The 21,143-nt window shown below is 44.5% G+C and overlaps 1 protein-coding gene across 2 annotated transcripts in view; it reads right to left on the reverse strand.

The window, feature by feature from the left end:
• Window positions 1–21,143, reverse strand: part of SSBP1 (single stranded DNA binding protein 1) — a 128,535-nt gene that overhangs the window by 36,397 nt on the left and 70,995 nt on the right. For both annotated transcript variants that reach the window (XM_033958251.1, XM_033958252.1), the window contains exons 4-5: window positions 16,543–16,683; window positions 14,068–14,155 (exon numbers count right to left, since the gene is read on the reverse strand). In XM_033958251.1, the coding sequence (XP_033814142.1) occupies window positions 14,068–14,155; window positions 16,543–16,683 (229 nt within the window). The remainder of the gene's footprint in view (window positions 1–14,067; window positions 14,156–16,542; window positions 16,684–21,143) is intronic.

Below are 21,143 nucleotides of genomic sequence, written 5' to 3' on the forward strand. Positions count from 1 at the left end.
TTAATCCTCCATAACCCCAGGTACATTAGATAAACTGTGAGCCCACCGGGACAGAGAGAGAAAATGCTTGAGTACCTGATTGTAAAAACCGCTTAGATAACCTTGATAGGCGGTATATAAAATCCTAATAAACTTGAAACTTGCAAGCAGCCACAGAGGGAGAGAGACAAGAGAGAGACTTGGAAGGCAGGGGTTAGGAGAGGAGGAAAGCCAGGAGGGCACAGAGTGAGGGGTAGCGGCGAGAGGTAGCTCCGCCCACCCCTCCGACGTCGGACCTCGGAGCTCCGCCTTAAAAGGGGCGGAGCCAACGCCGAACAGTCCAGCTTGCCTGCAAGCAGCCACAGAGGGAGAGAGGCAAGAGAGAGACTTGGAAGGCAGGGGTTAGGAGATGAGGAGAGCCAGGAGGGCACAGGGAGAGTGCAGAGCGAGGGGTAGCGGCGAGAGGTAGCTCCGCCCACCCCTCTGACGTCGGACCTCGGAGCTCCGCCTTAAAAGGGGCGGAGCCAACGCCGAACAGTCCAGCTTGCCTGCAAGCAGCCACAGAAGGAGAGAGGCAAGAGAGAGACTTGGAAGGCAGGGGTTAGGAGAGGAGGAGAGCCAGGAGGGCACAGGGAGAGTGCAGAGCGAGGGGTAGCGGCGAGAGGTAGCTCCGCCCACCCCTCCGACGTCGGACCTTGGAGCTCCGCCTTAAAAGGGGCGGAGCCAACGGCGTGTGGCCCTTCGGCACGCGGCAAATGCGCTCGCCTTAGCGAGAGCGCCTTTGCGAAGGGCCTTGAGAAGGGCCAGGGCACTACACCAAGGTCAGCACACAACCAGAGGCAGAGAGTGAGTGTGGTGAGAGGTCACAGCAGCAGCAGGTAGAGGGAGAAGGACACAGCAGCAGCAGGCGGAGAGTGGGAGAGGGGACACAGCAGCATCAGGCAGAGGGAGAGAGGACACAGCAGCAGCAGGCGGAGAGTGAGAGGGGACACAGCAGCACCAGGCAGAGGGAGAGAGGACACAGCAGCAGCAGGCGGAGGGAGAGCGAGGGAGTGAGGACACCAACAGATCAGAGGAGACCAGAGTGGTGAGAGCCAAAGGAGAGAGCAGAGAGGAGAGAGCAGAACAGGCAGACGAGAGAGCGGAGGGAGACCGGAGAGCGGAGCGGATAAGATAGAAATGGAGGCAGCCGGAATACACCAGAGCTTTCCAGTATACTGCATGGGGTGCCATATGTACGACTACCTCCCCTCGGGAAGGTGGGAGTACATATGCGGTCGGTGCCGGGAGCTGGAAGGCCTGAAGTATGAGGATTGCAGGCCAGGGTTCAGGACCTGGAGGGGCTGCACACTTCAGAGGAGCCATGCCAGGCGTCTGAGGATCCAGACAGAAACAGCTCCATTGAAGATCAGGTGAGGGACCTTGAGAGATTCATCGAGGAGAGCTACAGGAGGGTCGAGGAGCAGAACCAGCAGCAACTCAGACAGGTATCATCAGACGAGAGCCAGGACCCACCGGAGGATGGACCTAGTGGAGAGGCCACTGGAGAGGCCAGGAGGGCAGAGGAGGCCAAGGACCCCTAGGGAGGAGCGCCCAGATTCACCATGGACACGGACCTGAGGCAGAGGAGGCTCTTGAGGAAAGGAAAGACTGCAATTGTTGTGGGAGACTCGATCCTGAGGGAGGTGGACAGTCACGTAGCCGGAGGTCGAGAGGACCGGCTGGTGACATGTCTCCCTGGGGCCAGGACAAAGGACATTGCCGACAGAATCGAGAGGATCTTGGACGGAGCAGAAACGGAGGAGACAGCAGTAATTGTCCACGTCGGAACAAATGATGTGAGCCGGAGGAATTTCAGCATGCCTGCGCTAACAGACCAGTTCAGGGTCCTGGGAAGGAAGCTGAAACGGAGGTCACAGAGGATAGCATTCTCGGAGATCCTGCCGGTCCCGAGGGCAGATGCAAGGAGGCAGGCCGAGCTCCAGGAGGTGAATGCGTGGCTGAGGAGGTGGTGCAAGGAGGAGGGCTTCCACTTTGTGAGGAACTGGTCGTCCTTCTGGGGAAAGAGCAAGCTCTACAGGCGGGATGGCCTGCACCTGAGCACAGCAGGAACAAGAATACTAGCAGCCAACGTAAAGAAGGAGATCGAGAGGGCTTTAAACTACAGAGAGGGGGAAAGCCGACAGCTGACCTGATGACGCTTCGGACAACAGTATCAAGAAAAGATGCTGAACGGGCTGACTGCAGGGAGGAGGACGGGGTTCTGATGGAACTCGCGATCAGACAGTGAGGGAAACAACAGGTAACAGCAACTTGCTGGGAGAAGCCTAAGGGGAAGGGGAAAACAGGGGATTCAGGAGGACAAGATGGCACCAGGGTGCAAACAGAAGGCAATAAGGTGGAGCCACAGGGCAAAGGGGAGACACAAGGCAAGGGGGAACAAACCAAGGCCCAGGGGACGATAGCACGGGAGGGGGCTGGTACTCCCCGGGGAAAAGCAGGGAGGTGGGGTGGAGGGGACATTGGGAGGAAGAGAGTTGCGAGGGTAAAGGCGGAGGGCACAGCAGAGGCACCGGGAGCGGGAAAACGGCCCGAGACCCAAGGGAAGGCAGCCCAGGTAAAGGCAGAGGTGGAGGACAAACACCGGGACCTACAGTGCTTATACGCAAATGCAAGAAGCCTCATGACTAAGATGGGTGAACTGGAAGTCATGGCCAAGGGGGAGGACCTGGATATAATAGGAATTACAGAAACCTGGTGGACAGAGGAAAATCAATGGGATGTGGCGCTGCCAGGGTACAAGCTCTACAGGAGGGACAGGACCCACAAGAAGGGGGGAGGCATAGCGCTGTATATAAAGGACTATATCTACTCGATTGGGATCGATACGGCAACAAAGGCAGAGGAGCTAGAATCGCTATGGGTCAAATTGCCGGGAAAGAAGAGTGCAGACATAAAGCTGGGGCTGTATTATCGCCCGCCTGGTGCGTCAGAAACAATAGGACAAGACTTGGAAGCAGAACTGAGACAGGAATGCAGGACTGGAAGTGTAACAGTGATGGGGGACTTCAACTACCCGGGGATAGACTGGAGTACGGGACACTCCAACTCCACGAGGGAAGCAGGATTCGTAGAAGCTGTGAGGGACTGCTTCATGGAGCAACTAGTCAAGGAACCGACGCGAGGGGATGCTACTCTTGACCTCATCCTTAACGGATTAGGGGGGCCTGCAAGAGGGGTAGAAGTGGGAGGAACACTAGGCAACAGTGATCACAACGTGATCAGATTCACATTAGAAAGGGGGTCACCCATAGTGGGGAGGACTGCAACGACTGCGCTCAACTTCAGGAAAGGGAACTATGTTGCTATGAGGAAAATGGTGGGGAGAAAGCTCAGGAACGGCTTTAGGATGGAGACTGTAGGGAGCGCCTGGACCCTTCTCAGGGACACACTGCAGGAAGCGCAAAAACTGTACATCCCCAGTTTCAGGAAAGGCCGCAAGAACAAGCGGTCAAAAGACCCGGTTTGGATGACACCTGAAGTAAAGAGGGCAATCAGTGACAAGAAAGTGTCCTTCCGGAAATGGAAGAGGGATCCAACGGAGGAAAATCACCAGGAGCACAGGAAATGCCAAAAGGAATGCCACCGAGAGGTTAGAAAAGCAAAAGGGAAATACGAGGAGGGGCTGGCCAGGGAGGCGAAAAACTTCAAGGCATTCTTCAGTTACGTAAAGGGGAAGCAGCCAGTGAGAGAGGAGGTGGGGCCATTGGACAATGGGGATAGGAAGGGAGTGATTAAGGAGGATAAAGAGGTAGCTGAGAGGTTGAACACGTTCTTCTCGTCGGTCTTCACAAGCGAGGACACGTCCAATATACCGGACTCAGAGGAGCTCATGAGTGGGGAGCAGGCCAAAAGATTGGGGCATATAGAGGTAAGTCGGGAGGATGTCCTCAAGCAGATTGACAGACTGAAAAGCGGCAAATCACCGGGACCGGATGGGATCCACCCAACGGTTCTAAAGGAACTAAGTCAGGAAATAGCGGGCGCAATCCAGCATGTTTGCAACCTATCCTTGAAAACTGGAGAGGTACCAGAGGACTGGAAACTGGTGAATGTCACACCTATCTTTAAGAAGGGATCGAGAGGTGACACCGGGAACTACAGGCCGGTGAGCCTGACTTCAGTTATAGGGAAGATGGTGGAAGCAATGATCAAGGACAGCATTTGCGAGCACATCGAGAAAAATGGCCTACTGCGGACAAGCCAGCACGGATTCTGTAAGGGAAGGTCGTGCCTGACAAACCTTCTGTACTTCTTTGAGGGAATAAGCAGTCAGGTGGACAAAGGGGAACCCATAGACATCATTTACCTCGATTTTCAAAAGGCCTTTGACAAGGTGCCACATGAAAGGCTGCTTAGGAAGCTGTGGAACCACGGGGTGGGCGGGGATGTACACAGATGGATCAAGCACTGGCTGTCAGGTAGACTACAGAGGGTCGGAGTAAAGGGCCAATATTCTGACTGGCGGGGAGTCACGAGCGGTGTGCCGCAGGGATCGGTGCTGGGGCCGCTACTCTTCAACATATTTATCAATGACCTGGAAACGGAGGCAAAGTGTGAGGTTATAAAATTTGCAGACGATACCAAACTCTGCGCCAGAGTTAGGACCAGGGAGGAGTGTGAGGAACTGCAAAGGGACCTCGATAAGCTGGAGGACTGGGCAAACAAATGGCAAATGCGCTTTAACGTAGATAAATGCAAGGTCATGCACATAGGGAAAAAGAACCCGTTGTTCGAGTATAAAATGGGGGGGAGATTGCTGGAAGACACCGGACTTGAGAGAGACTTGGGTGTGCTAGTGGATCCATCCATGAAACCATCCGCACAGTGTGCAGCAGCCTCGAAGAAAGCCAACAGGATGCTGGGCATCATCAAGAGGGGCATATCAACCAGGACGCGGGAAGTCATCATGCCGCTGTATCGAGCGATGGTGCGCCCACATCTGGAATACTGCGTTCAATATTGGTCGCCGCACCTCAAGAAGGACATGGCAGTTCTTGAGAGAGTCCAAAGGAGGGCAACGAAATTGGTAAGAGGGCTGGAAAACTGCCCATATGCCGAGAGACTGGATAAACTGGGGCTCTTCTCTCTGGAAAAGAGGAGGCTCAGGGGGATATGATAGAGACCTTCAAAATACTTAGGGGCATAGAGGGTGGACAGGGACAGGTTCTTCAGACTAAAAGGGACGACAGGTATGAGGGGGCACTCAGAGAAACTGAAGGGAGATAGGTTCAAATCAAATGCAAGGAAGTTTTTCTTCACCCAAAGGGTCGTGGACAAATGGAATGCGCTCCCGGAGGAAGTGATCCGGCAGAGTACAGTACAGGGATTCAAACAGGGATTGGACAGATTCCTGAGGGAAAAGGGGATCGTGGGGTACTGAGGGAGGTGCTGGGGTGTTGCATAAGTATAGACAGCTCACCAGGTCGTGCAGGTGCAAGGCCGGAGGGTTAGGACATTGATGGGAAGATAGGACTTCGATGAGAAACCTAGGGGGCAAGGGGGCCCCTTCTGGTGATTAAGACAGGTCATGACCTGTTGGGCCGCCGCGGGGGCGGACTGCTGGGCGGGATGGACCTCTGGTCTGACCCGGCAGAGGCACTGCTTATGTTCTTATGGAAGAGCGTCACTAGTGGGGTGACGCACAGCTCGGTGCTTGGACCCGTGCTCTTCAACATATTTATAAACAATCTGGACATAGGTACGACGAGCGAGGTGATTAAATTTGCGGACAATACAAAGTTATTCAGAGTAGTGAAGACGCAGGGGGATTGCGAAGATCTGCAACGTGACATAATCAGGCTCGAGAAATGGGCATCGACATGGCAGATGAGGCTCAACGTGGATAAGTGTAAAGTGATGCATGTCAGTAACAAAAATCTCATGCATGAATACAGGATGTCCGGGGCAGTACTTGGAGAGACCTCCCAGGAAAGGGACTTGGGAGTTCTGATCGACAAGTCGATGAAGCCATCCACGCAATGTGCGGCGGCAGCAAAAAGGGCAAACAGAAAGCTAGGAATGATAAAGAAGGGGATCACGAACAGATCAGAGAAGGTTATCATGCAGCTGTACCGGGCCATGGTGCGCCCTCACCTGGAGTACTGCATCCAGCACTGGTTGCTGTACATGAAGAAGGACACAGTACTACTCGAAAGGGTCCAGAGAAGAGCGACTAAGATGGTTAAGGGGTTGGAGTAGCTGCCGTACAGCGAAAGATTAGTGAAAATGGGCCTCTTCTCCCTCAAACAGAGGAGATTGAGAGGAAACATGATCGAAACATTCAAGGTACTGAAGAGGATCGATTTAGTAGATAAGGACAGGTTGTTCACCCTCTCCAAGGTAGGGAGAACGAGAGGGCACTCTCTAAAGTTGAAAGGGGATAGATTCTGTATAAACATAAGGAAGTTCTTCTTCACCCAGAGAGTGGTAGAAAGCTGTCACACCCCGGGTTCTTGCCGATGTTGCAAGTCCCAGAAAAGTGACCAAGACTCCAGTCCTACGTGTCCCTTGCTACTAAGGGATCCTCCAGGTCTTACTTTTAGGCATGCATTTCTACTTTACGGAGAGGGTGGTGGATGCCTGGAATGCGCTCCCGAGAGAGGTGGTGGAGAGTAAAACTGTGACTGAGTTCAAAGAAGCATGGGATGAACACAGAAGATTTAGAATCAGAAAATAATATTAAAGATTGAACTAGGCCAGTTACTGGGCAGACTTGTACGGTCTGCGTCTATGTATGGCCGTTTGGAGGAGGATGGGCAGGGGTGGGCTTCAATGGCTGGGAGGGTGTAGATGGGCTGGAGTAAGTCTTAACAGAGATTTCGGCAGTTGGAACCCAAGCACAGTACCGGGTAAAGCTTTGGATTCTCGCCCAGAAATAGCTAAGAAGAAAAAAAAAAAAAAAAAAAAATTTTAATTGAATCAGGTTGGGCAGACTGGATGGACCATTCGGGTCTTTATCTGCCGTCATCTACTATGTTACTATGTTACTATGTTTGCATGCAAGGAATACAGGTTTCAGTCAGAATGTGCAAAAAACAAAAATAGTGGTATTCCAGTAATGGTACGAAGCAAAAAAACAAAAGGAGGTCCAACCTAAACTGCAGTTAAAAACAACCAAGAGCAAACAAAACAAAACTGCAGATCTGTACAAGACGTAGGCAAATTTTATTAATGACAAAAAATGATATGCAAAAAATAATATGCAAACCCTTTTACCAATTACCAATCAAGGGACCCGACACGGTCCGTGTTTCGGACACACCTTCGTCAGGGGTCCTAATTGGTACAAATATAACATAAAATTAATTATTAATAATGGGTAAGATAAGGTATAATAATATTTAAAAATTACACATGATAAATTAAAATATTAATTAAAAACAAACAAATAATAATAATAGAAGGGTATTACAGAAAATGGTGTATCAACCAGATTTCATAAAGAGTGCCGCACATCCGTAAAGAAAAAAAGAAATAGAATGCAAAAAACAAAACATGCAAATAAAGTGACATTAATTAAACTAAAAAAATTTTTAGTATATATTATCATATATAAAAAGTCAAAGATGAACACACAAAAGAAAAGACCCGTGAAAGAAAACCACAATGTGGAGAAAGAAAGGAAATAGAAAAAGAATCAATATATTCTGTAGCATTGGATAAAAATTGAAAAATAAAATACATACCATGGTAAAAGTAGAGGGAGAAAACAAAAAAAAAACCACAGAAATACTGTATAATGGTAACTATAGAGGAAAATAAAAAGAGCAAATGATCATAGGGATATAGAATATTATACAAGCAACAAGTTAAAAAATGTTAAAAAAACAAGATAAGAAAATTTATATTTATAACACATATAAGATAGAATTAAAAATGCCACAAGCATACATAAAAGCCTTATACACAGAAATAGATGTAAATTAATAGAGGTAGCTAAAATGAGTGTATATTATATAACAGTAAACATAAATGGATAAAAATAGGAAAAATGATAATAACAATGAACCCATTATAAAGCTTATATAAGGAACAGACAAAATGGATAATAAATATATATTAATACAGCATCCAGCCATAAATACAAATAGAAACAAACATATTTATAATAGAGAATGCAATGCAAGAAACCAAATGAGTCAGATATGGAGCTAGCATTCAAAGTGGGAAGGATTTTACATTGAAAATTAGAAACAGTACAATTGAATAAATCTATTAAAAGATGTGTAAAGAATGAATGAAAGAATGAAAAAATGTCTCTGAGGTAAGGAAAAACGATAAAAGGTGTAACATAAAAATATAACAAAGAGATGGTAAAAAAAATAAAATAAAATAAAAAAAAGTTTTATGTTGTCATGTGAAATTTTAGAAAAAATATATATAAGTAAAAAATAGAAGAAAGGAAGCATGCGTATGAAATCATATTGCACAAAACCGCGTATGCGGCAACCCGCTTAGGCCGGCATGTCGGCTACTATCCACCCACCTTAATATTAGAGAAACCGTCGGAAAGAATACAGGACGCACCCGCACCTGAACGCGCGCTAACAATATACCGCCACAGCTTCACAAAAAGGGAAAAAGAGATAAAACTTACCAAAGATAAAGCAACGTCTCAATCCGTCACTGTAAAAAGCCGTCAAAAGGAGATAGGCAGTGCTATGAAAAAACTAAACTTAAATACGTAAAAAAAGTCGTAAAATGCCATAAATAGATATCAGGAGGCAAAATGATAGAGAGGAGAAACATCCAATAAGCTTCCAGACTGGGCGTGTTCAAATTTAATAGACCTAATATGGAGCTAGAAATGTAGATGATGGTATGTAGTAAAAAAAGAACTGATGTATGTAAACCTTAATATAGACTTAATGTGAAGCTGAGGATGAAGATGATGGTGTGATGTAAAAGAAAAAAACTGATGATTTGTAAACCTAAATATTACAAATAGTAACATGTGAGAGAAGAAAAAGAAAAAGAAAAGAGGGAAAAGTTAGAGGAATGGTCTAATGCCTGGCAACTAAAATTCAATGCAAAGAAATGCAGAGTAATGCATTTGGGGATTAATAATAGGAAGGAACCGTATATGCTGGGAGGAGAGAAGCTGATATGCACGGACGGGGAGAGGGACCTTGGGGTTATAGTGAACGAAGATCTAAAGGCGAAAAAACAGTGTGACAAGGCAGTGGCTGCTGCCAGAAGGATGCTGGGCTGTATAAAGAGAGGCATAGTCAGTAGAAGGAAGAAGGTGTTGATGCCCCTGTACAGGTCATTGGTGAGGCCCCACTTGGAGTATTGTGTTCAGTTTTGGAGACCATATCTGGCGAAAGACGTAAGAAGACTTGAGGCGGTTCAGAGGAGGGCGACAAAAATGATAGGAGGCTTGCGCCAGAAGACGTATGAGGAGAGACTGGAAGCCCTGAATATGTATACCCTAGAGGAAAGGAGAGATAGGGGAGATATGATTCATAAGAACATAAGAACTGCCTTCTCCGGATCAGACCTTCGGTCCATCAAGTCCGGCGATCCGCACACGCGGAGGCCCTGCCAGGTGTACACCTGGCTTAATTTATAGTCCACCATATCCTTATATGCCTCTCTTAAGGAGATATGCATCTAGTTTGCTCTTGAAGCCTAGGACGGTCGATTCCGTCATAATCTCCTCTGGGAGGGCATTCCAGGTGTCAACCACTCTCTGAGTGAAGCAGAACTTCCTGACATTAGTCCTGAACCGTTCAAATACTTGAAGGGTATTAACGTAGAACAAAATCTTTTCCAGAGAAAGGAAAATGGTAAAACCAGAGGACATAATTTGAGGTTGAGGGGTGGTAGATTCGGGGGCAATGTTAGGAAAGTCTACTTTACGGAGAGGGTAGTGGATGCCTGGAATGCGCTCCCGAGAGAGGTGGTGGAGAGTAAAACTGTGACTGAGTTCAAAAAAGCGTGGGATGAACACAGAAGATTTAGAATCAGAAAATAATATTAAATATTGAACTAGGCCAGTTACTGGGCAGTCTTGCACGGTCTGTGTCTGTGTATGGCCGTTTGGTGGAGGATGGGCAGGGGAGGGCTTCAATGGCTGGGAGGGTGTAGATGGGCTGGAGTAAGTCTTAACAGAGATTTCGGCAGTTGGAACCCAAGCACAGTACCGGGTAAAGCTCTGGATTCTTGGCCAGAAATAGCTAAGAAGAAAAATTAAATCAGGTTGGGCAGACTGGATGGATCATTCGGGTCTTTATCTGCCGTCATCTACTATGTTACTAAGAAATGAGTTTCTGATATTGTTTATGTTGCAATCTTTACTACTATCACATCTTTTCTTTTGCCGGTGGTGGTCTCTATAATTGTCCTACGTACATACACCACCCCCACCTTCTAGTTTAAATGCCTAGAAAAATATTGTCTAAATTTCTCTGCAAGGTTTCTTTTTCCTGCTGTAGTAATATGTAGCCCATCAATGCAATATAGCTTCTTGTCCTTCCATGTATTTCCCCATCCTCCTATGTACCTGAAGCCTTCTTGACAAACTTTTTGTTGATAAATGAAACATGATTCGCAATAAAATGTTCCTTGAACATTATGTTATTAATTATAGAAAAAAGCAGACAAGTAGTCAATAAGCTTAATAAACAAGTTGAACTAGAGACCACGAAAGGAGCAATATCACAGAATGAATATGATGAACATCACAAATGTTTTATAAGATAAGATTGAAAGAGCAATTTAAGAAGAAAAAACTGAGAAAGTTTCAAAGAGATGAGAAAGATTATAAAGAACAACAGGTTTATGCTTGACTCTCATTCATCATCCAGTTATTAGATAAATTAGAAAAAGTTGCAAATTGGTTTACAATTAAACTAAAGGTAAATTCTCAGAAAACTGCAGTAATGGTTTTTCCTTCACTAGTAAGACCTTTAACTTTTAAGACGGAAGGTGCTCCCTTACAACTCTCAACAACAACCCAAATCCTAGGAGTTGAGATTGATAACACTTATCTTTTCACTCACACATTTCACTCACACACTTCCTGTTTCTTTGCTCTCCGACAAATCCGTTCAGTTAGATCTTTTCTTCATATGAGTTCACTTTGTATTTTAATTCATTCCCTGGTACTCTCTAAGTTGGACTATTGTAATTCCATTCTCATCGGCCTCCGAAAGTATCAGTTACAACAGCTTCAACTAGTTCAAAATACTGCTGTATGACTACTTTATCGTCAAAGTTTGATCATGTAACCCCTCTTTTAAAAGCTGAACACATCTTGCCCATTTCATACCGTATTCCCTTCCAATATAATGTTCTCTCTCACCAGATACTATCATGCAGTCTTCCATCATTCCTATTCTGCCTTTTGGTTTATTACTCTCCAAAGAGAGTCCTCCGATCATCACAACAACAATTGTTAACAGTCCCATAATTTAGATAGCTATTCCTCTCTCTCAGTCATGGAACCTACACTCTGGAACTCCCTACCACACTACATCTGAAATGAAAGTTTATTTTATAATTTTAAGGCACAATTAAAAGCTTACTATTTCTCGCAGACGTTCTTTTCAGGGTCTGACAGAATAGATTAACAAAAAAAAAAAAAAAAGAATGAAAAGGGTTTTCCTTTTATTTTCTAGCATCATGTTTTATCCTCCACCCCTTTTTCCTATCTGACATTGCTGTAACTAACCACTTCATTCTTTCCTCATGTTCTTACTGCTGTTCATTGATTTTGACCTTGTTGATGGTCTTAATTTTTTTCCCCACTTTTTTTTTATACGATATTGTAAACTACTTAGATTTTTACCATGTTTATATTTGCGGTATATTAAATAAATTGAATTTCAACATAAAGCTTTTATATTTTACTGACAGAGATTTAAGCCCCCAATGTCTAATTTTGTCAGAAATTCAGTAGTCGTTTTGAACTGTAATGTTTAATATTGGGTATTGTCATCAATTCTTTACTTATATTTAAGGATCAATTACATTCTCTTGTAAAAAAGTGCTTTTTCAGCCTTGCATTTTGAGAAGAGTGAGAGCGCTTTTTCATCAGTAACATTTTTCTGTCTTGGTTAATCAATCATTTTGTCTAGGCTGGATTATTGCAATTCATTGTATTTGGGTGATGGTAGGCAGGCAGGCAGGCTGGCATTGGAGGGGGGGTGGGGGGGTTCAATGGGAGGAAGGCAGGCAGGATGGCATGGGGGGGGTTCCATGGCAACATGCTGCTCAGGGGGATGGGAGGCAGGCAGGGAGGCTGCATCGGAGGGGGTGGGGGAGTTTCATGGAAATATGCTGCGGGCAGGCAGGCAGACTGGCATGGAGGGGTTTCAATGGAAGGGGGATGCAAGCAACAGAGGGGGTGGGGGGTTTCAATGGAAGGCAGGCAGGCAGGCATCGGGGGGGTGGCATGCTGCTCAGGGGGATGGGAGGCAGGCAGGCTGGCATCAGGGGGGTTCAATGGAAGGGGAATGGGAGGCAGGCTGGCATCGGAGGGGGTGGTGAGGGGTTTCAATGGCAGGCAGGCTGGCATCGGAGGGGGAGTGGAGGGTTTCAATGGCCGGCAGGCAGGCATCGGGGGGTGTGTGGGGTGGTTTCCATGGAAACATGCTGCTCAGGGGGATGGGAGGCAGGCAGGCTGCCATCGGGGGGGGGGGGTTCAATGGAAGGGGGATGAGAGGCAGGCAGGCAGGCTGGCATCGGAGGGGGTGAGGGGAGGAAGTAGGCACTGGGGGCACTAAGGACATAGAAAAGGGCACTGGGGGCACTAAGGACATAGGAAGGGGCACTAAGGCCATAGGAAGGAGGCACTGAGGGCACTAAGGACACAGGGAGATTCACAGACAGAAAAAATGACAGACAGGCAGCGTGTAAGGAGAGAGAGACAAAGAAAAAATACCCAGACAGACATCTACTCTAGCACCCGTTCATGTAATGGGCTTAAAGACTAGTTTTAAAATAAGGCCATAGAGCTCAAGCATCATGACCTCAAAATGCCAATAAAAATGTAATTTTAATAAAAATAAACCCAGGGAGAATCTTAACTGGTTCTCAGATTCTTGACAGGCTGCTCCTGAAACACTGATGCCAAACTAATCAGATAACAGCGATTTAGGCTTAAACAAAAATCGAGGCTCAAACTTTAGTTTGGGCCTACCTGGAGCTCCAAAGCTACTTTGGCATGTGCAGACATTCACTCATGTTCTGGAGGGCTGGCAGCTAGGCTCAGACCAGCTACTTTCCTGATTGCACCCTGTCCTCACCAGTTCTGCTTCCCAGGAGAAGAAAACGGTGACGGAGTTAAAAAAAAAGCATGGAATGAACACAGAGGATCTCTAATCAGAAAATAATAGTATATATTGAAGAAATAAGGTCAGTACTGGGCAAACTTGCATAGTCTGGAGTGAGCTTCGACAGAGACTCTAGTAGATGCACAACACCGGGGAGAGCTCTGAGATAGTTTTTGTTTAAAATATATTTTATTTAGCACATTGTTTTAGCGTTTTTGTACACCGCCTAGAAGGCTTGATTGAGCGGTATAAGAAACTTTAAATAAACTTGAAACTTGAAGTAAATTAAATCATTATATTTAGAGTGTATATGTTTGGGCAGAATGGATGGACCATTCAGGTCTTTAATCTGCCGTCATTTACTATGTTACAAAACAGGTCCTAAGACTGGCCACCAAGGATTTTTAATGGGTCCGGAAAATAGCAGGAGACCCCCTTCATCATCCGGGCCCCAGGTAAGCATATTTTTCCTATGGGTTACAATAAACATAAATTACATTTCTGAATATAACTCATACAAAGTTGCTACAAACACCTTAACTTTTCATACACCAACTCCATAACATGAAATATCAATAGAGAGGCATAGAAATAAAACTTTACATGTCTACAATTCATAAAACTGCTCTGTAATTGCCTCTTAAAATGCCTGTTTTGTAAACTATAAAGGTGCCGTATGCTAGGAAATGCAAATAATTTATTTTGTGAAATTATTTTGCCAAAAGAAAAACATTCATGCTACACTTACCCCTTCTTTACATATTGGTAAGCCACATCTCTCAAGCCAGGTCGAAAAACAGACACTCTGTGCCATGTCGTCTTCTGGCTGATATCTCCTGAGTCACAAGTTAAAGAGGAATGTCAGTGCATTTCCTGGCCTCAAAATAACAGTTCCATTTTTACGATCTCATGCCCAAACCTGTAGCATCTCCCTGTACCTTTCTGCATACCAAGCCCTGCCTGTGGCACTTTTGTGCATTTTCACCAAATACATCAATTTGTTCAGCTTGCGCATAATGAATGACAACCCATAGAATAGTATCCTCAATTGCCATGTGCAGATCTTGTGATCCAGCACTGAATGCTAGCAGGCTGTCATTAACAATATGGTGATAATGTTAACAATTGCTACATTCTGTATTGTCACAAAAGCTCCAACAGTGGAAGATAGCTGCATAAAGCCTTCTCTGAGTGTAACCTCTTCAGCAAAGCCCACCAACTACTGTATATGATTAATTTAAGTTACATGAACAGATCCGTGGGGTCATTGATGATGATGTTGTGTTTCATTTCTTTCACCAGAAGGCCTTGCAAAATAAATTTGTTAAAGTAATTCAGACTATAGGGGTATTATGATGGTATTAGTGTTTAAGCCCGTTAGATTAACGGGTGCTAGAATAGATGTGCCCGCTGTCTGTCTCTTTTTTTTGCTGTATGTCTCCTTAGCCGTTGTCTGTCTGTCTATCTACTTGGTCGATGTGTTTGTTTGTGTTTTTTTGCTGTTTGTCTACTTGGTTGCTGTCTGTCTGTCTCATTGGCTGCTTTATGTCTGTATGTCTTTTTTTCCTGTATTTATCCTTGGGCACTGTATTTTTTTTTCCGTTTGTCTCCTTGGCTGTTTTTATTTTTTTTTTTGCTATCTCCTTGCCCAATGTCTCTCTGTCTGTCTACCTGGCCGCTGTATATAAGTATGTCTGTATTTTTTTTGTTGTCTGTCTCCTTGGCTGCTGTATGTCTGTTTGTCTTTTTTTCCTGTGTCTCTCTCTCTTCTTGTCCACTGTTTTTTTTTTGTTTTGTTTTTTCAATCTGTCTCTTTAGCCCCCTGTCCTTCTGTAAGTGTCTGTGTGTCTCTCTCTCCTTGTCCCCTGTTTTTGGTTTGTTTTTTTTTCAATCTGTCTCTTTAACCCCCCTGTCCTTCTGTGAGTGTCTTTCACTGCCACCTAACTCTGTTTCAGTATGTGTGACATATTTCTATCAGTCTGTCAATGTCTCCTCTTTTTTTTTTCTTGCACTGTCTCTCCCTAGCCCCCTGTCCTTATGTGTGTGTGTAGAGAAGTCAGGGGGCTGTTGGGGGAATATGCCCCTTCTCCCACCTACCTTTTTTTTTCTTTATCTGGAAACTTGCAGACAGTAACTCGAAATTGTCACAGAGAAAGTAGTAAGAAGTAAATTCGAACAGAGTAAATTGTTTAAAGTAGTAAATTGGCACAGAGTGACTTGTGTAAGTTAAAACGGCACTCGACACTCGTTGGTATGCGAACGTGTGCACGCAGAAATTTGTTTTGACAACCGAACGCGTATGTTATTAGCCTGACGGGAGGTGTGTCTCAAAACTTGCCGGTGCTTTGTTCAGGTCAAAAGAAGAACGTACATACCTGTTTACTTCGATTCATGTTGGGTTCAGCTTCCACATTTGTTCTGTGAACATCACAAAGCTGTCTGCCTGTCTCTTATCAGAACAGAGTATTTATCCCCAGCCAAGAGGCTCTCTGCATTGTGTGTGCCGATATGTGCAGAAGAAGCGGTATTTTCCTCCCCATGCAGTCCCTGTGCAGCACTTGCCACGGCGCCTCCTCCCATGACCCCCATCTGCATGCGGCTCTTGAGAGGAGCTGCCACTTAGGTCTGGCTGTGATTTTGGCCAAGTTCGGGCATGCAGTGTAAACCTCGACCCCCGTCTGCATGCGGCTCTTGAGAAGAGCTGCTGCTTAGGTCTGGCTGTGATTTCGGCCGAGTTCGGGCGTGCAGTGTAAACCTCGACCCCCGTCTGCATGCGGCTCTTGAGAGGAGCTGCCGCTTAGGTCTGGCTGTGAGTTCGGGCGAGTTCGGGTGCTGCATGCGGATCTTGAGAGGAGCTGCCGCTTAGGTGTGGCTGTGAGTTCTTCGGCTACAGCGCTTGAGTGCTGGTGAGGCTCTTGAGAGGAGCTGCAGAGTTCGGGTGTGCAGTGTAAAAGAGTCGGCCACAGTGCTCGAGTGTAGTCCCGTTGTAAGCGCGCATGCGCTCTCCTGCCTGCCACGGACATACGGATCACGGAAAACGCAGGTAGGAGTGCGCATGCATGCTTAGCATTTTATTATAGTAGATACAAGGCACAGAGGATTTAAAACAATAATTATACAGCAGACTTTCATTGGAATAAAATATTCTCTAACTGCAATTGTCTTCAGTATTGAGGTCTTGATATAAATTGTATTATAAATATTCCTGCAGAATCATACTCACCTGTCTGGAAAGATTCATTCTCACCCGATCGCCACATCTCATTGGTTGCTACGGAGAAGATTGTAACTGGATTTCTTCCATCTGCCTGCCTCATAACAGGGTCTTGACCCACTCGACCAAGTAACTGCACCCGATTCACAGCTAAGATTTAAGAAAATAAGATTGGACTTGACATACAAGGCAACAAGAAAATAATTGCAGAACAATTCATATGAGTGTTTTCTCTTTAAAAATTATGGTTGTAGAATACCATACTCAACTAGAGGTCATGAAATTTAGGATACAAAAAAGCCCTAGAAATTCCAGGTTTGACTAATACAGGTGATCCACCGCCGATCCTCCGTATCCTTCCCCTCCTTCCAACACTCCATAGCAGCCAGCAATCCTCTTCGTCCTTTCCCTCCCTCTAACACCTCACAGCAGTGATCCTCTCTCCCACCCTCCATGCTAGTACCTTATTAGCTTCAGCCACATCAGCCAGCAATCCTCTAAGCCTGCTTGTGGCCTATCCCGGAGCCGTCTCTGTGGTTTCTGGTGGCCTGTCCCAGAGAAACCACAGTGATGGCTCTGGGACAAGGGACAAGCCACAAGCTGAAGGGGAGGGCTGACTTATGCAAGGACTGAGAGATTTTAGACCATTTTTAGGTCTAAAATGGCCCCTTGACCTATGCATGAAGTTGATTTCTAATCAAGTATTTTAAAATCATATTTATTGGAAATGATGAACAAAGAACACAACAGTTGCAAAGAACACGTCTGCCCACATCAAAAAGCACATCAAGACGATGCAAATAGACTCAATCTCAGTGCCAAATTTCAACATTTCCAGATCTTCTATTATCTCCCAGTTCTACCCCCAACCACCCCAATCCTCCCCAACTCCCCTGCATGCTCCCAACAAATAGATTAAATTGAATTGAAGGACTACAAATTAATGAAAATTCAATACGCTGCTTCTAGCAAGGATCCCAAGTCTGCTGAAACAATTGTCCTTTAGATCAGACATGTCCAACTTCAAACAGGTCGTGATCTACTTTTTTCAGTCAAAAGTGCCAGTGATCTACCACCATGAAAATTAAGTTTCAAATTAGTTTCCAATTAAATTTTAACCCAATAAAGTTGGAGGATCCCCTCCCCCATTTTTAATGAACCTTCTGTCATTACTTGGTTGTGATCAGATGTTAAGCAAAAACAAAACAGACAGACGAAGATCCAGTAAGAACTGCAAGGGGAAATGGAAAGTATATTTTTTCTTAAAGTTTTATTGAGTAATAACTTTATTTAACTTTTATTGACTAATTTATGTTAAATTTAGATCGAGTATTGATCCAGGCTGATCTTGCACAATCTTTAATATTTTGCTCTTGCTCATTAGTGAGACGTCTGAGCCTGCATTTCATCCACCAGCTTTTTGAAGTTCGGTGAATATTGCGTGAGGGCCAGTCTCAGGGAATCCTGGAGATGTTCATCTGTCATATTGGAATGTTGTGTACTCTGCCATTTTCAGATGGGAAAAAGCAGATTCACACAAAATCCACTGAACCGAAACAGGAGTGTACAGTTTCACTGCATCTTTTCAAGTTGGGAAATTTGTCTCTAGGTACTAGCTTCCAAAACGATTCTTGCTCAGCATGTGTCTTGAAGACAAATGTCATTTTTAAAGGTTAATATTTTGTTTTTAAGAGATGGCTTGTTCAATGAGTAATTTTTACTGATAGCAGCTGCAGTTTCTTTATTGTGTACATCTACTTTGAATGGATATGACAAATACTCCACAACTGTTCCAATTTTTGGGAAGACACAGAATCTATTTTCGAATTCCTGGATAATAGAACAGATTTCTGACACATACTTCTTGTTCTGAAAAATAAAATTTGGATGTGTCCCAGATGGTCCTGCGTAGTAGGAAAATCATCAAAAGTGTTTTTGCAAGGTCAGTCATCATTAGCTCAAATTTGCTCTTGTAGGATGAAACTGTACTCATCATCTCACCAATGCATTTGTTTTTACCTTGTAGTTCAAGGTTCATGTCATTTAGTTTGCCTGTAAAGTCAGCGAGAAATGCCAGATCACAAAACCACTCCTAATCTTCAAACTCTGCTTGGTCATCTCCCCTCTCCTTCAAAAAACTTCTTATTTCATTCAGCAAATCACAAAATCTTTGCAGAAATTTGTGCCTACTTAGCCACCTTACAAATGATGCAAAATGATTTCCGCTGTCCCTTCATCAAGAGTATGATTGAAAATCCATCTCTGAAGTGATCTTCAACTAACTGAATTTACATTTTTGAAAGTGATGTCCAAGACAGTCTTTGTATTGAGTCCTCTTGCTTGCCAAAACTTGCTGGTGAATGATGCAGTGGTAAGAAAGGAAATCTGTGAAGTCATCAAGCTGTCTACAGAGAGCTATGAAACCCTTAACCTCACCTGTCATTGCTCTTGCTCCATCAGTAGTGATGGAAACAAGTCTATGCAATGGAAGATTACACTTTGTCACAAAAGAATGGAAGGAACTGAATATTTCCTGCCCGGTTGTTCTCCCTTTTAAAGAAATCATTCCAAGTACTTCTTCTTTTAACACTGAAGTCTTCAAAAGCCATCCAGATAAAGACTAGTAACTGGGCTATGTGTCTTATGTCTGTAGATTCATCCAAATGGAGTGAGAAAGCAACACAATTTGAAACATCCACCAACAATTGCTCAGTTGTGTCTCAACACATCTTTTCTATTCGCCACATGACAGTGTTTCTTGACAATTGTACATCTTGAATTGCAGCTATGATCTCTCTATTATTTTTAAATTCTTCAAAAAGATTGTCAGCTGCTTCAAGAAAACAATATTTTACAAATTCCCCTTCAGTGAAAGGTTTGCAATTCTTTGCGATCAGGTTGCTGACCTTGAAGGATGCTATGGTTGCATTGACCAAATGTGGCCTTGGCTTCGACATCAACTGTTGCTGACTAGCCAATCAGCAAACAAACTTATTGCTATTGTCAGAAGCCCAGTACTACAGCCAGCCTTATTCCAGCCAGAAAGCAGAGAAACTTAACCCTGAAGCTTAAGAGAGCTGATCAGTGCAGCAGCTCTTTAACTAACATGGAGCAAGACCCTGTTTCTGTAGAGATTTCCCAAGAGCAGGAGCCTTGGGCAAGGATACTGGGGCGTTACAAATTAGACAACAACACTTGTCTTTCACCATGATGAAGAAGTAGTCCATTTCCCATTCATCATGAAATTGGTAGGTTTTGCTCTTCTTTGGAACACTCATCTTCGTTATACTGGGGTGGCTGGATGTAAGAAGGCCAAATCTGCTAAGTTAATATAAACACTGGCTGAATCTGGTCCAAAACTGTCACTGTCCCAAAGTATATAAAAGATCAACAGGAACTGAAGACCTCGGGATAATGTGCAATACAAGGACTTGTTTGAGGGTCATTCCATGTCAAGTGATCAGATTCTTGGAAAGTGCCCTGCATGACCATCACGGATTTTGATGAAACTTCATATGCAGAGTCCACCATGTCTCAAACGAACTTTGGTAAAGTTTTAGTTTCGCCTGTGGAATATTTGTGGAGATATAGTCATTTGTTTGACCCCATACCACAATGAATTACAGTACGACAATGACATTCTGACAACTTTGAGACACAATATCTCCCGAGCTATGTTTCCAAAAAAACTGAAACTTAGCTACCCTGCACAACTTTTTGAGCTCTGTTCATTGCTACCAATAACAATTTTTGCTGAGCACTGAGTGAATGGCTGAATTACAGTAAACTTGGCCGAAAAAATTAGTGCTCCAAAAAAAGTCAAAGTTTGACATTACTTAGCTCCCACAATAATTGAGTAATAAATGCGAAATTTGGCGCATAATGTCTCAGTACAACGTTGTTTTCAAAAGTACAATTTCAACCTCCAAGCTCTTTCCATTAGTTTACAAATTAAGTGTAAAGTTGCTAATTTGTGTAAAAAGGCCCAAAATAGGGTATTTTCAGCCTGCTTTTACAGAAAAATACCTTTTAGAAACTCTTTCAAATCAATCTCATTAGAAAGAGCATATTTCAAACCCCCTAGAAAAGTGGACTTCATTTTTCAACGCAGGTTAACAATGGCTGAAAAAGGGGGACAAAGTTGGGAGATGTTGCCACGGCAACAACCTCTATTTCAACATAGTTCTGTCATTTTTAAAGTTACAGTTTTGTATTGACGTAGTATTACTACTACTCTATTGCGTTGGTCCATGGTGACATTGTCACTACCAGTTCAAGAGTTTGAACTGGCAACCCCATCGCCATAGGGGTCACGCCCGATAGCTGTGCAATACCAGCCATGGGTGGGCCACTTCGTCCAGGTTCCCAAGCCTCGCATTTGGTTTCTTTGTCAAGGTTCCAAAGCCTTTTGTTGGTATCTTTCTGGTTCCAAAGCCAATGATTAGGGTGTCTTATCCTAGGTTCCCAAGCCTAAATTGGGTATCTTATATGGTTCCCAAGCCGAAGTGAAGTCCACTTTGATTTTAACTGCCAGCAATCTTTATAACATTCTGTTAAATTTTTGAGCCACTTTCTTCAATGCAGTTTCTGGAAATTGATATTGGCGGCCG

Source organism: Geotrypetes seraphini, chromosome 9, assembly GCF_902459505.1.
Source record: "Geotrypetes seraphini chromosome 9, aGeoSer1.1, whole genome shotgun sequence".
Taxonomy (NCBI): Eukaryota; Metazoa; Chordata; class Amphibia; order Gymnophiona; family Dermophiidae; genus Geotrypetes; species Geotrypetes seraphini.